The sequence below is a fragment of the Lissotriton helveticus genome, chromosome 5_1 (genome assembly GCF_964261635.1).
Source record: "Lissotriton helveticus chromosome 5_1, aLisHel1.1, whole genome shotgun sequence".
NCBI classification, from domain to species: Eukaryota; Metazoa; Chordata; class Amphibia; order Caudata; family Salamandridae; genus Lissotriton; species Lissotriton helveticus.
In genome coordinates this window covers 607,478,985-607,495,612 of record NC_136065.1, presented here as the reverse complement: position 1 = coordinate 607,495,612, position 16,628 = coordinate 607,478,985, and the positions used below count along the sequence as shown (strand labels likewise).

Here is a 16,628-nt window from a genome sequence, read left to right as displayed (position 1 = left end):
TAACATAGATTGTAACAAGGAATATTTCATCCGTTGAAAATTAGTTGACTGCAGACATGGAAAGGCATTTCCGTATTTACCATGTTACTCTATAACTAATAAACATGCACATACGATTTACTATGTAGAAAGTATGTGGTTCTCTCTCTGACGATGTTTAAGTAAATATACGTGAAGCCTGTTTCCTGTATATTTAACACTTGAAGTACAGCACAAAATAATCCATCAAACCAACCTAAAGGGGACGTGAGTTATGATTATGGATATAAAGAGTGGCCAATAAGCCATTACGGAAAGTTGGAAGGCAAGCTTAAAGGCCCCACTACAATATTATTTTCCTTATCCAGTAAGTCTGCCTAGTTGGCGAATCCTTCCTCTGACCAACAAACTATTCCTCCATTGTGTGGTGTCTATATATTTGGGTGGGCTGGCAGATCAATGCGGGAATAATATACAAGACTAACTTCCAAAGAGTGAATGTTTAGAAAGAGCAGAACCATTATTGACAGCTCATCATATTCTCGACTTCCATAAAATAATGTATACTTCCTTACATCTATTTTCCCATACATAGGCCTGAGGGGTTTGGTAGGTCTGAAAATGTTGTTTTATAGCTACAGAGTTATTTAGCTTGATGTTGTGTCTTGCTTATGAAACATGTACATATTCTTCTTATTCTATAGGAGGCAAATGCTGTTTTGTATCACAACTTTCTGTACAGTGTAAAACATTTTGTTCCTAGGATATCTATATATCTTTCCTTTTTTTACAGGAAGGAACTGCAATGCTTTTAGAACATCTTGCTGGCAGCTTAGCCTCTGCAATTCCAGTCACCACTCAGCTAGACATCGCTGCTCAGCATCACCTCTTCATGATGGGTCGAAATGGGAGCAATATTAAACATATCATGCAAAGAACTGGTGCTCAAATCCACTTCCCTGATCCAAACAACCCACAAAAGAAATCCACTGTCTACCTCCAGGGCACCATCGAGTCCGTCTGCCTTGCCAGACAGTATCTCATGGTAAGATTTCCTTGAGATTGATATAGAATTAGTAGTAAAAGGTTGGTAGACAATTACTTTTGTTTAAAAACATCAACAGTGTTTTCCCTGCAATTTGGAAACAAACATATGCAACAGATTAAAGATGCTTTGAAGAACACTGCATTTCTTTCTCTGATGAAGGTGACGACGATTCTTTGTCACTTGTTTGTTTTCCGTGCACATTTTTTTAAAACAAGTCTCCCTACCAAACAATGCCAATGTTTGCTTTATCTCAGATTTTTCATGCATGTTGCATATGTTTGCGTGGATCACTGATTTCATGTTATTTTCCTTTTTCATGTTTTAATCTTTCTATTGGAGTTGTAATAGAAGGAACAATCGCAAAGTAAGTACCTTGTACACAGTGTCTTAAATAAATGCTTCTTCGGAATATACATTTAAAACACTCCTTGTTAGCAGTTAGGGAAACTCCATTGAATTATATGTGTTACTTTGTGTTTCCTTTGTTCGTTAATTATTGTTGGAGGTGTGTGTCATCATATTTCTTGCAGCAGTTAAAAAGTACTTCATGAAAAACATATTCTGAAGCACTCGAGCATCTACGGACCTTGAGGAGGGCTTTAATGGGGCTGTCATCTCTACTGTCAGTCATCCAACTCTGTCATCCAACTCTCAAAAGTTAATGTGTCTTATGTCAGACATGTCCCTTAATATCCAAGTTTGTTACATATATCTTCTTATGTAAGTTTAAGCATATTTTCTTTCCTGAGCCTCAAAGTTTTTCATTGAAAGCTCTGAGTGGGAGTGGAATGGTCTTCCGATAGACAGTGCTCAATAGAAGGTCACCAGATTCTTGTTGACACATTCCTTGATGGTTTAATCTCTTCAGATTTCTGTAGCTCAGTTCTGTCTGGCAAGTGGGTGAATTGTATTTGTTGAGGCAGACCCAAAGCTAGAAAATGTGAATTTCTCTGCAAGGGAGCTTATCAAGTATTTGGTAACTACTGATGGTCACTGCCAAACCATCTGTATGAGATAATTACATTATTTTCCCTGCCCAGAGACTTAAACAGTAATCAATTTTGGTAGGAAAAGTATTATATTTGACATCTTTAATTTCTAAAACAATGAGTTAATCGAATTCTTTTTCTAGGCATTTTGGCACAAAGTACATATGCTTTACAGAAATAAGCGTTGCAAGCACCACAGGGCCTGTGAAAATGGTTTAATGCCAGAGTATGCATTTTATTTGTTTAGGAGTGAGCCAGTTACCTAAAGATGCCTGTCAGCATTAATTGTGAGAGAACACTGCCACATCAGATGTATTTGGTTGTATAATAAATCATTCTGCACAACAAACACATAACTTAACATAAATATTATTAGACTGGGTGGCCCTGTACTGCTACAGTTCACTTATGAGGCACTTATAATCATGATATAACACGTCTGTGTCTACCAGATGATCTGATCATAAATAAGTGATTTGGCTATAAAAGAAATAGTTCATATATAAAGAGAGAAAAGTTAGTCTCTGAAACTAAGATATAATTTTATGCGGTCTCCTTTCATGGAGTCTTGTTGCTTACACTTGTTTTATCTGTTTTGTAAATAGCAAAATGTAAAGTTTTTTCCAATTAAATAAACACACCCTCACCTTTTTGTATATGCGTCTTATAAAAATGAAAAGGTGAATCGGGTTTCCAAGAATGGTTACCAGATTTTGAGTCCCGGAAATTAAAGAACACTCATTCAAGGCAGCTTATTATAAAAGTTATGTCTGATCAATCTCATTTATGCTTGTATTTATACCACACCATTCATGAAACCTTAATGTGCATAGTATTCTATCTCAGGAGTGTAAAAATGAAAACTTCATTTACGGTGGAGATTTCATGTCATAATCTCAGTTTTCCACTCTCACTTTGTCTAGCTATTGCTTTGCCAATCAAATACCGCAAGGTTTTTGTCAACTCTGAATTATTGATGCAAATATAACAATGACTCTAGGTGTGTTTAATAAAGTGAGTTTGAATTGACAAAAAGGATTAGTGCACATATTGCAATCTGTAAAATGACAAATTGATGAAGAAAATGTGCATGGCTAATATGTGTAGAACGTCTGTGCAGTGATCTACTACTGTGCCCATTGAAAACTGAATACAAAAATATAAATTTATTTTCAGAAGTGGGTATAGTGTTATGCTTATGTGACATCTATAGTCTGATTTATCCATGCCTCCTTAAAAACATTAACCTCCCTGAATTGGTTGATGAGGGGGAATACCAGTCTGCCTCTGAAGTCAAACACAGTTATGTTTGTCATTTTTCTGAATAGCTTCTCTAAACTTGTTTTCTTGTAGTAGCGGACAATGGGGCCCATTTAAAAAATGTTTTTAAAAAGTTGGAAATTAGTTCTTGTAAGATTACTATATATGGAACAGAGGTATGTTTTTTTAGGATCTCACAAATAATTCGTGCTATACTCCTGTGAATCAGCAATGATATTGGATTTCTAGGAGTGCTTGAATGCACAGGTTTTTAAGCAGATCGACATGTAAGAGGTGACTAGTTCAGCATGTGTAAATAGGAGTAATAGTAGCATTGCCTATGACAATTTCTTTGGGTATATTTTCTGCACAGACAAACTGTTATTTCCTGCAGAGCAATCTATCTCTTTCGTGATTGTTCCCTCCACATTAAGATGATTCCCACATTTACTCCCACCCTTGAGGGGAGCACATTTTCAGGGGTTTTCCAGGTAGAAAACTGAGTGAAAAGTGAAAACGAGCAATCTATGGTTGCTTCCCAGCTTCTGCTTGTGAACCCATCCAGAGGCACCCATAAGCATGCTCATAGTGGATTTGCTGACACAGAAATTCCACCTTACTGCATTTCTGTTACATATGTTTATTGGATTCTCCTGGAACACGCGGAAAGAATGGGGCACAACTAGAATTATATATTGTTGCCACACGTTTATTTTTAAGCAGTAAGCATGTTTAACTTTACAACAGGATCCATTGATTTTAATTCATTATGGCATCTTGGGCTGCATAGGCTGTTGAGGATATGATTCGGTGCTGCAATGAATCTCAATTGAATCTTGAAAATAACTTGAAAGGAACTGTAATCAACATTATATAATTAGCAATCTGTTTACTAATACTATTATATTTATTGGTTAATTGATAATAAGTAATGCATTCTCATTTATTCCCACTTTTTCAGGGCTGTCTTCCTCTTGTACTGATGTTTGATATGAAGGAAGAAATTGATATTGAACCACAATTTATCACTCAACTAATGGAGCAGTTAGATGTCTTTATAAGTATTAAACCTAAGCCCAAACAGCCAAGTAAAGTAAGTGCTCAGTATTTTCATGTTCATATTAAAATATCCAAAGGATAAACCTATAATGACAATAAAGGGTGGGTTCTCATTTGGGTAGTGAGCTTCTTACTTGTACTACTGCCACATTTGAAATTCCTAATCCTTCTATTGGTTTAGAAAATACACCCAGAGTTACATATCAAAAACACCAATTGAAACATACGGTTACCCTGCGCAGGGATAGTGTTATTTAGTAAAAACATTAGTATTATGTGGACTTGACTATGGAAATAAAGTTGTAACAAACTTCCAGTAAAACAGTTTTGCAGCCTAGCAGATGTGTACAGTACTGCCAAACGCCCCATTTCTAGTACATTGCACTACAGCTGCATCTGGTTAGCCTTCCTTTGAATCCTCATTGAAACATACTATGTATTGAATACAGTCTGCCTGGCCTACAAGGCCAGGTAACACAAGTCTCCAACATGTTTGCTGAAAACCTTGTGTTTCTGGTGGATTATGCTTGCAGCAGAGTAAGTATTTCCTTTCACTGAACAGTTCACAAACATTCTAATCAGAGCTGGAATTGGAAACAAATTACTCCAGGAACCCATAATTTGGGGGTCATGGTGTCAAAAGTGAACAGGGTAGACTCACTAGGGCCAGAGTCACTGGGTCAGAGCTTAAAAAGCAAAGCCTGACAGCCAACATATACATTCATTAAAAAAATATCTGCTGCAAAGAAATTGGTAACAAAGACATGTGCAACAGTAAACCCGTTCTAGGCTACTTAACTGGCCACACTAGAGACTACATTTTAAAACAGCTTAGAGTTAAGATACCTCCCTCCCCCTCCCATTGCCCAGCCCAGCCCCTCCTTACACTCTGGCTCAGAGCAAATAAAATAATAGTAAGGTATCAGGCCAGTGGGGCGACACTGCTCTGCCATTGCAGAGGAGCCGCCACCGTATTTATGGAGATCCCAGTTCTGTCAATTTCTGTGAACTTTTAGATACTTCTATTTTTCAGCAAATCCACTTAATCTCCTCACAAAAAACTTTTAATGTAGTCACCTTTACTTTGCAGCAGCAACTTTCAAGAAATATTTAGTAAAATATATATTCATGACAATTGATTGCTTTTGATATTTAGTGCAGTCATAATATTTTTCTTGTTGGGTTATTATATTCCGGTCATTGTTATCTCTTTGGTGTTTGTTTCAAATAAGCATTTTTTTCAGCATTCCGTTGTAGTTTTAAAGACTTAGATATTAATGAAATTACAGAAACATTCCTCTTAACACTGCCTTTACATTTTTCAGTCTGTGATTGTGAAAAGTGTGGAAAGAAATGCCCTAAATATGTATGAAGCAAGAAAATACCTCCTGGGACTTGAAAGCAGTGGCATTACAGTGACTGCAAATCCTTCTCCGATTTCTTGCCCTATTGGGTTATCGTGCCCGGGCCTGGATATCTTGGCATCAGCTGGACTGGGACTCACTGGGCTAGGTATGAAGTTGCCTGGGCTTTAGGCTATACATATTATTGATTGGTTGGGGAAAAAGGTAGATTCAGAATTTCCCAATTACTTTATTTTTTGGCTAGTACATGCATAACTTTGCTTTACGAATTTGCCGAATCTATGCATCAAGATTAGGATTTACACATGGATGTCCATATGTGCATTCAGTCTTTCTCCCTCTCTTCTCTCTGCCACAATATCACATTATATATAATAATTGAGGTGGGGAATGAATTGCATGTGATGGTGGACCAGAGTCTCAAAGAGATTTTTTCAGAGATCCTCAACCACACTTTCATAGTTTGCAATATATATTTTATCTCCGCTCGTGTGGCTGGGTGGATAGTATCATCAATGGGTCAGTCACTTGAGTGATCCGTTCTCCAAGTGACTCCCTCGTTCTCCACCAGGAGGGAGACTGTATGGGTTTTTACAGCAGTGAAGAGTTAAAATTATCTCCCGATCTTTTTATTGTATATGAAGACATCAGAATTCAATGTTCACTTGGATATTCAACTGACTGTGCATACCAACACATGATGCAGTAATGAGAGCAAGCATGACTAATTTTACTTTGCTTTTAAGCGTGTCTAAAATCACTACAGGTGTCAATGTCTTTGAACTGCCGAGAAGTAATACACAGCCCGGACTGCTTAGCTTCTACCCCTCTGCACCAGTATTATCAGACGTTGGGCTAGGGGACAACAGAAAGTTGGTCTTAGACTGTAATGAGGGTGTTCTTAGTATCTGCTGCAAACATCTTCTTTTCATTTTCAACCTGCTGCTGTTATTGCAACCTGTTCAAGTGACCCATTGGTGTTTGGAAGAATGGGGTTCAGAACTGTCATGTGGATTACATTTTATTCACAGGACACTCAGTGACACAGTGAGGGTGCAGCAAAATCAAGACAAAATGCCCAGATTACATTTTGCATGGCTCTCAAGGGGTGCAAACTCTGCACCAGAAACCAATGCTGATGTTCAGTAACATACCACAAGTGCAGTGTACCACACGAACCAGGTCAAATTATGAAAGCAATTCCTTTTTTCATCTGGATTAGGATACCCATTTACCACCTACTCTAGGATCACTGACAGAATATCAGAAACAAAATTATTATGTGGACAGAGTATTCTGTCACAAATATCAAGAACCAGACCATCAAGAGGGTAAGTGCAAATAGGTAGGTATATCATTTCTAATTGTAACTCCACATCTACCTACCTTCAAAATATTTATAGATCGTCAAGTTACATATATGTGGAGTTCTATATAGTGAAAAAGTAGTGTATGCAAGACCTTGCAAATACATCCCCGTTAGGGCACTCCAAGTTCGCAAAGAAAATTTTGCTTCACGTTGTATCGGAAAAGTTTTTATTTGGATTTAAACATTCGATATTGAAGTCATATCAATGTAATTCATTCCATTATGTAGACACATGAACTGTTCTCCAATGCATTTCGGGCCGGAGGCCCTTTGTCAAGGAGCGCTGTGGAGGGAGACAGAAAACGCTGCAGTGAGACTTTTAAAAGTCGGGTAAAAAGGCGGGATTTTTAAACGTGTCTAAGTGGGGGTTGGAAAAATAATCAATCGACGTGTCTAGAGGATGTGTGCATGGGGGCGTGAGGGGAGCATTTAATCGCCGAAGAGTGAGCTGAAGCGAAGGATCAAACTGGGTTACTTACTTAGTTCTTGCGCGTAGCAGAGTTCAACACGGCTGTGAAGTCTGTGTGAATGGCGTTCATGCCGGTAGGCTTATGAACCCACGTGATTAGAACTGGGCGGGTGCACGCGCGGGGTGATGAAAATAAACAACGGTGCTTAAGCTTAAAGCCTGAAGTGGCGGCCATCTATGAAAGTGATAAGTGATGAAATAATAGGTGAAATAATAGGTGAGCGATCAAGGAGCAATATACAAAATACAAAATACAATGCATTATGTTTTAAAGGTAACAACTGTATTCTATGCGGTCATTGAGACCGAACGGCTTCTGAGTTTGTAACAAATAAATCCACTCTAATTCACGTTTTAACAATTGTTTGTTGTTGTCAACTCCTTCTCTCTTGATGACAATTTCCAGAACGATGAATTTGAGTTGTGCGATGGTGTGACGTGATTCTGCAAAGTGCATGGCAATGTTCGATTTTTCCTGTTTTAATCGAATGTTCGATTTATGTTCATTTAATCGGGTTTTGATTTTGCGTTCCGTTTTCCCTACATAGAGTTTCCCGCAGGGACATTTCAAGGCATATATCAGATTCGTCGAATCGCATGTTGCATCAACCTGTAATTTAATGGGGTGCCCCTTCATTGGATGTTGGATTGTACTGCCCTTAATGATACAATTGCAATGACTGCAGTTTAAACAGGGTTGAGTTCCTCGATGTGGTCTACTGGTGTCGGTGGGAGTGGGTTTTGACAAGATTTCTTTCACATTCTTACTCCTGGTATAAGCAAACAAGGGTGGCTGGTCAAATATGCCCTGAAAATCAGGTTCGGCTTGTAAAATGGGCCAGTGTTTTAAAATGATTCTCTTGTAGATTGGACTTGCTGTGGAGAATTTAGAAACCAGTACCATCTGTGATTTGTTGTCCTTCTCAACCTTTTTTAAGCAGTCTTGTCTGGACATCTTCAAGACGCGGTTGTATGCGTCATCCAGTACATTGTCAGGGTAACCTCGATTGGTAAATCGTTCACGCATTTCTTTGAGACGTGAGGTGAGTATATGTTCGTCAGATACGATCCGTTTTACACGTACCATTTGGGAAAATGGTAAGTGTTTCTTAAGAGCACCTTGATGAAAGCTGGAATAGTGCAGGGTAAAACAAAAGGAAAGAGAAAAGAGCCCTCCAGCAATTCGGAGCACGGCCACCAAGACCGTGAAACCAAGAAAGAACACTTAGTTATTAACATATCAGATGTGACTATTCCTGATTACCAAATGTCTCTGCTTGAGAAAGGCACTTCATTCATCCCTACTACAGCTACCAACTTGCTCGAACTAGAAGTGAGTACATTCAAACTCACCAGAAAAATCAAACTTCGTCACTTTTTTGACAACATTTTGCCAACTAAAACCATTGACAAAGTTGATGAACTTCGTGGCCTCCGCCCCCCTAGTTCTTACCAGGCACCACAAAGTCATAAGAGCATCGATCTCTTCGAGACGCTCGTACATAAAGATGTCCAAAAAATCAACTTTAGAAAGTCGGCTAAACAACAAAACTTATCAAAGAAGGACAGAGACACTTTGAAATCCCTGGCAAACAATACTAAGATCCGATGTGTAAAGGCTGACAAAGGAGGAGCTCTCGTGATACTTAACTCCACCATGTACACTCAGAAGCTGAACGAACATATACAAGACTCATCCATTTACATGGAACTCGACTATAATCCCACCAATGAATTTCAAAGTATTTTAAAAGACATTGTCATCACTGCTTACACAGCAGGCACAATAGAAGATCGCACAAAAAAGTACTTACTGCAGGATTACCCGAGAAGCCCTACCATCCACATATGTCCCAAAATACACAAGAACCTCAATGACCCTCCTTTCAGGCCGATCGTGTCCACAAAAGGATCCATACACGAAACGACTGGGAAATTGATTGATAAGTATCTACAACCGTTTGTCACCAATACCACCAGTTACATCAGGGACACTGCTGACTTCTTAAACAAACTAGCTGCTACACCTACCAACAAGCATAAATCTTACATCTTATGTACTGCCGATGTGAGTTCCCTCTACACCTCTATACCACACCTGGGAGGCATTGAAGCTTTCGAACATGCTCTACTCAACAGCAACATCAACACGTCCATGCAATCATTTCTATTAGAGTTAATGATTTTTACGCTTTACCACAGCTACTTTCAAGCCAACGACAAATGGTATCTGCAGCTATCCGGGATGGCGATGGGAAACTGCGCTGCTCCCACGTATGCCAATATTTACATGGAGAACTTTGAAAGACAACATATATACACCAATGAACTATTTCAAAAACATTCTAGAATGTATGCGCGCTACATAGACGATTTGTTTATAATGTGGTCAGACACAAAAGAGACTTTGAATCAAGTGCTTACTGAGATCAACACTAAAGATTCACGCATCCAGCTGACATGGCTCATCAGTGATACATCTATCCCCTTTTTAGATGTAAACATCACCAGCACCCCTGAAGGGTTCATCACTGACCTATACAGAAAATCCACCGACCGCAATAATACCCTGCACTATTCCAGCTTTCATCAAGGTGCTCTTAAGAAACACTTACCATTTTCCCAAATGGTACGTGTAAAACGGATCGTATCTGACGAACATATACTCACCTCACGTCTCAAAGAAATGCGTGAACGATTTACCAATCGAGGTTACCCTGACAATGTACTGGATGACGCATACAACCGCGTCTTGAAGATGTCCAGACAAGACTGCTTAAAAAAGGTTGAGAAGGACAACAAATCACAGATGGTACTGGTTTCTAAATTCTCCACAGCAAGTCCAATCTACAAGAGAATCATTTTAAAACACTGGCCCATTTTACAAGCCGAACCTGATTTTCAGGGCATATTTGACCAGCCACCCTTGTTTGCTTATACCAGGAGTAAGAATGTGAAAGAAATCTTGTCAAAACCCACTCCCACCGACACCAGTAGACCACATCGAGGAACTCAACCCTGTTTAAACTGCAGTCATTGCAATTGTATCATTAAGGGCAGTACAATCCAACATCCAATGAAGGGGCACCCCATTAAATTACAGGTTGATGCAACATGCGATTCGACGAATCTGATATATGCCTTGAAATGTCCCTGCGGGAAACTCTATGTAGGGAAAACGGAACGCAAAATCAAAACCCGATTAAATGAACATAAATCGAACATTCGATTAAAACAGGAAAAATCGAACATTGCCATGCACTTTGCAGAATCACGTCACACCATCGCACAACTCAAATTCATCGTTCTGGAAATTGTCATCAAGAGAGAAGGAGTTGACAACAACAAACAATTGTTAAAACGTGAATTAGAGTGGATTTATTTGTTACAAACTCAGAAGCCGTTCGGTCTCAATGACCGCATAGAATACAGTTGTTACCTTTAAAACATAATGCATTGTATTTTGTATTTTGTATATTGCTCCTTGATCGCTCACCTATTATTTCACCTATTATTTCATCACTTATCACTTTCATAGATGGCCGCCACTTCAGGCTTTAAGCTTAAGCACCGTTGTTTATTTTCATCACCCCGCGCGTGCACCCGCCCAGTTCTAATCACGTGGGTTCATAAGCCTACCGGCATGAACGCCATTCACACAGACTTCACAGCCGTGTTGAACTCTGCTACGCGCAAGAACTAAGTAAGTAACCCAGTTTGATCCTTCGCTTCAGCTCACTCTTCGGCGATTAAATGCTCCCCTCACGCCCCCATGCACACATCCTCTAGACACGTCGATTGATTATTTTTCCAACCCCCACTTAGACACGTTTAAAAATCCCGCCTTTTTACCCGACTTTTAAAAGTCTCACTGCAGCGTTTTCTGTCTCCCTCCACAGCGCTCCTTGACAAAGGGCCTCCGGCCCGAAATGCATTGGAGAACAGTTCATGTGTCTACATAATGGAATGAATTACATTGATATGACTTCAATATCGAATGTTTAAATCCAAATAAAAACTTTTCCGATACAACGTGAAGCAAAATTTTCTTTGCGAACTTGGAGTGCCCTAACGGGGATGTATTTGCAAGGTCTTGCATACACTACTTTTTCATGTTTCAAAGTGTCTGACGGAAGACACCACCCGTAGGAGCACCCGTTAACTTTGACTATACCACTGATTAACTAGCAGTGCACCACCGAGTTCCTTTTCTCGTGTCGAGTTCTATATAGTAAAACTTTGCTTACTAATTGAAACTTACCTTAACAATATTTTTGTCCTTGATCCTCTTGACACTATATTTTGTCCCACACTATTTTTGTTTCCGATGTTCTGTCTGTACACCCCTGCTTTATGCATGTGGTAAATGGGAGTGGGGCAGTAGTAGGGAGGTCTATCAAGTTTCATCAGATGTCTTTTTAATTCTATTTTCCCACCGTAATTGAAAAAACACTGCCTGCTCAACAGACAAATCAAACTGAGCGTCCAGATAGTCAAACACAATCTCCAATAAGTTTATTGTCTTATTGCAGGAAGTCAAACTAGCGCATTAAAAGGTATTATTAAGGAGTACTGGCCGTAATAGTGTATTCCTGTAACAGCATTGTTTCGAAAATCCACTCAAGCAACAGGATGTCACACTTATAGGTTAAATGGGCCATGAAAACTGTTTTTTTTGTAATTGCTGAATTAACATGCTACCTTGTGTTATTTTATAGGCCTCTTGAGTTCTACTTCTCTATCCGTTAACACGTCTACAGCTTCTAACTCGCTGATGAATGCGCTCAACAGTTCGTTAAGTCCTCTTCACAGCCCAAGTGGTACACCTAGCTCCGCTTTATGGACCACATCCATGGCCAACGCATCAAGTGCCACAGGTCAGTAGCAGTGCTAAATCTCACAATGTAAAATTTGAAAAAAGATATAACGGGAACAAATACTGAAGTAATTAGTGGCAAAAAATGCATTTGATTGGTTAACATTGAACTCAATAGAGACAAGTAGGGGAGGCAGTCTCTTAAAGGGCTTGGACTGACACTGAAAAAAATCACAAGGCTGCTTTCATGATAGGAGTATGTAGTGTGTAAGAAACCTGCCTTTTCTGTGTAGTCACCGCAGATTTTTTTGCCTTTTGCTGGACCCTATGTTTTCTTGGCTTTTGAACTCCGTGCACTTTACCCATGCTAACCAGTGGTAAAGTGGCTGTGCTCCCCCTTTCAACATGAAATCGGTGTATTCTTTATGGGCATATTGAACTTATCAATACTTTTCTAGAGTATGTTACAAAGTGTACCTAGAGCCTATAAGTTAAACATCAGTAGTGGACTGCAGCATGTATTGTTCCATTCAATACAGTGACAATAAAAATGATGGTTTCAGGCCTACCTGTGTAGACTGACTGACATAGTGTAAAAGCTGCAATTTGACCTATCAAATGTTGACAGGTCAAAACCTCCTTTTCAAATACTAACAAGTCAGCCCTATGTATAATGTAGCCCATGAGGCATGATATTTACAAGTAGGACATGTAGAAATTTAAGGTCAATATATCCTTCCAGTGACTAGCACCCACAAGCTATTTTTCACTGTAGCAGGTCTATGTAAAAAACCAGTGTACCGATTAAAATCTTTATACTGTATCTTGGAAATTGGAATAGCTAGAATCACTAATTAAACTGCTATTTCTAATAGTTATTATAATCCAATTAAATGGTAAGTCAGATTTCAAATAAATATTGAGGAAAATTACCTCTTAGAAAGTTACCTTTACCTGCCTGACGTGTCAGAAGGCTTACTAGCATAATCCTCTGCCAGCTCACAGTAGTGATTAGCCTTTGAATAGGTGTGAACTTCCTCCCAGAAACTTCACAATAGGTCACTGTGATTGATAGGTTGACCTGAATTGGCACGGATGACTCATTTGAGCTCAGCAGAAGAGTGGGGGCTGTGAGCATCCTTTTTGGCATTACAGTGTCACATTCTGCTTGACAGGCCTGCTCGGTTCACACTTCAACACTTGGGGTGCACTTAAAAGGCAGAGAACAGGATGCTAAAACAATTCTGGTGCCTTATGTCTGGTTGATGGAAAACCCTGCTTTTGTCCTGACAGACTTCTGTCTCTGGGTTTTACATATAATCCTTGGACTGCACTTGAAAGGTGGAGAACAAGATACCTAGCTAATTCTAATGTGTTCACTGTCTGGTTACTGGAAAGCCCGCCATGTATCCTAACTTCTGTCTCACGAGTTATTGGTGGCCCAGTGGCTTCTTCAAATTGAGCTTTGTTGTTAGATGTAAGAGGACACAAGGATTAATATAGTACACTCCCAACATCTTCCCCCACCTCTCAGAGCCAATATTTAGTGTGGCTGAGGACTTTTGCCATCTTCACAATGCCCAAAGTTGGCAGGGTTTGTCCAGAAACTTTTTTTCCATTGATTAGGGAGTGCCCTTGCATCATCCCATCCACTAGCTAGTACCAGGATAAATGTGGCAACTCAAGGCACCCACTTCAAAGCACTGCTGAACCTGAAAATGAACATAAGAGGACTGGACCTGCTGCCTGTGACCTGAGATGAGCCCTGAAGGAGAGGATCTGCTTCCTCATGTACCTAGGGCAAAGAGGTTGACTTCAAGGTAAATACAACTGACCACCTCTCACACTAAAGGGATACAATAAGCCACAAGAGGCTTTTCCCTCAACTGTCCAGCTGACCAGTGGCAACTGGACCCTGCTGTTGGCCATTGGCTCACACCATGTGATTCTCTAAGTGCTTCTCCTGAGGTCCTTATGGGCTTTAGAATCGCACTGCTCTGATTGATTGGGACTAAAATGACTTAAGTCAGAAGGTAAAATCTTTGACCAAAATAAATCTGGTTGGTGTGCCCGACCAATGCTTCAGCATGGGCAGCCTCAAATTGCTTCTACGTCCCAGTCTAACATGACCGATTGACTATCATAGGATCTTTTTGGTGCTATTTCCATGTATAACATTAAAGAATCATGCCTCTGGTTCCCCTTATTGGAGTTTTGTCATTTTGGTGTTATTGTATTTATTAAAAGTTACTCTTTATTTCTAATTCAGTTTGGTATTTTTATTGTTTAACTTTTACTGTTATAGCTTTACATAACTACTTAACGCATTGCCCTAAGTTAAGCCTGTCTGCTATGTCTCATAGCTGCCAGGAGATTGCGCTCAGGTTAACTTAGTGACTTTGAGGGTTTACCCTGACAAAGTTTGGGAGTATTCCTTGAAGTGGCTAGTCACCCACCCCAATTTATAATCAAATGTCTTTCACGATTAAATTACATTTTAGTGGTTTACAGATCAATCAGTTGTTCACATACCTTTATCTTAATCAGTTTCCTCCTAAAATGTTTTGCCAAACTATGTTTGTTTATAGAGCCATTTGATCCATCTGTTTAATCCAAGACAAAGCAGTGCAAACCTCAGTGAAACTCTTGGGAACATATGCAGGGGAAACAAGCAGGAATCAGTGTGAACACACGGTTTCCTGTATTTTATTCCACAAAGACTTTAAATGTAGAATATTTCCACCTCTGAAGTTACAGATTCCCCTTTTATCAAGCTCATTGAGAGGAAGATAGGGAAATTACAAGCTGATTTATGGCCCACTTCTAGTACTGTCTGGTTTAGAAAATGTTAAAAACATTTCTCTGGAAACCAGCTGTCCATCGTCATGCTTCAAAATCTTTTCTTTACATGATTATCCATATTCCCAATGGTAGAATCCTCCCCACTCTGGGTACACATTACTGAATATGCAACACACTGAGCTTGGTATTACACGTCTTTATTCTTGTCCATGTAACTGCCACCTCAACATTCTAAACATAAACTCTATTCACCACACCCGAACACTTACGTCATCGTGCTACAATGTCCATCAGGAACCAAAAGGATCCCGTCAAAGCTGACTCACAAGATACTACATCTACCTCTTTGTTAAATAAAAAGATTTTTTGTCTCTGAAGACACGATCTTGGCATTTGATCAGAGCTCTATGACGGCTCATTGAGGAGTTGTATTGTGTATGTATGTATGTATATATATATATTCACTGAAAAAAACATAGATTTCAGGCCTTATATAGTTAGGAATTAGCATTTAAAAACCTTTGAAATTCACTGAAAAAACCATAGGTTTCAGGCCTTATATAGTTAGGAATTAGCATTTAAAAAACCTTGCAAATTCACTGAAAAAACCATAGGTTTCAGGCCTTATATAGTTAGAAATTAGCATTTAAAAAACCTTTGAAATTCACTGAAAAAACCATAGGTTTCAGGAGTTATATAGTTAGGAATTAGCTTTTAAAAAACCTTTGAAATTCACTCAAAAAACTATAAGTTTTAGTGGTGTTATAGTTAGCTGGACATTTTACTCATACAAAACCATTGAAATTGCTCCTATATAGTTAGTTGTACTAACTATATTTCGCGCACCCGCAATCCACTGCTGATGATGTCACATATTAGATCATTCATGACATGGTCAGTGACATCACTGATGACTTTCAGGGAAGGACCGGAGCGCCGCGAGGCAAAGTTAAGGAAAATTTCAGGAAGATTCCTCAACCGGAGCCAAAGTTATTCCCAATAGAATGTTGCGATTTCCCTATGGAAAACAATCCTAACTATATATACCTACTGGCTATCGCCAGTAGGTAATATATATATATATATATCCCACAAGCGAGCGCAAGCGCCCGCAGCGCCTTTCCCAGCCGCTTTATTGAAGGCGGTCCGTTGCGAGGCAGGCAGGCAGCCTCTTCAAATTTCACAGGATCGTGTTGACACCGAGCTAGAACACGACAGCAAAGGACACACCAGAAGTTTGTGCAGCAATCAGAGATTTATTCTTCGATGGTCTTACAGGCAAGAAAAATACTCGACGCGTTTCAGTGCAGACGCACCTTAGTCATGAGTAAGGTGCGTCTGCACTGAAACGCGTCGAGTATTTTTCTTGCCTGTAAGACCATCGAAGAATAAATCTCCGATTGCTGCACAAACTTCTGGTGTGTCCTTTGCTGTCGTGTTCTAGCTCGGTGTCAACACGATCCTGTGAAATAT

The 16,628-nt window shown here is 39.4% G+C and overlaps 1 protein-coding gene across 1 annotated transcript in view; it reads left to right on the top strand.

Moving 5' to 3' along the window:
* BICC1 (BicC family RNA binding protein 1) overlaps window positions 1-16,628 on the top strand; it is an 851,967-nt gene that overhangs the window by 751,543 nt on the left and 83,796 nt on the right. Inside the window, exons 8-11 of the mRNA XM_078642970.1 lie at window positions 773-1,024; window positions 4,238-4,369; window positions 5,661-5,847; window positions 12,256-12,414. Of these exons, the coding sequence (XP_078499096.1) occupies window positions 773-1,024; window positions 4,238-4,369; window positions 5,661-5,847; window positions 12,256-12,414 (730 nt within the window). The remainder of the gene's footprint in view (window positions 1-772; window positions 1,025-4,237; window positions 4,370-5,660; window positions 5,848-12,255; window positions 12,415-16,628) is intronic.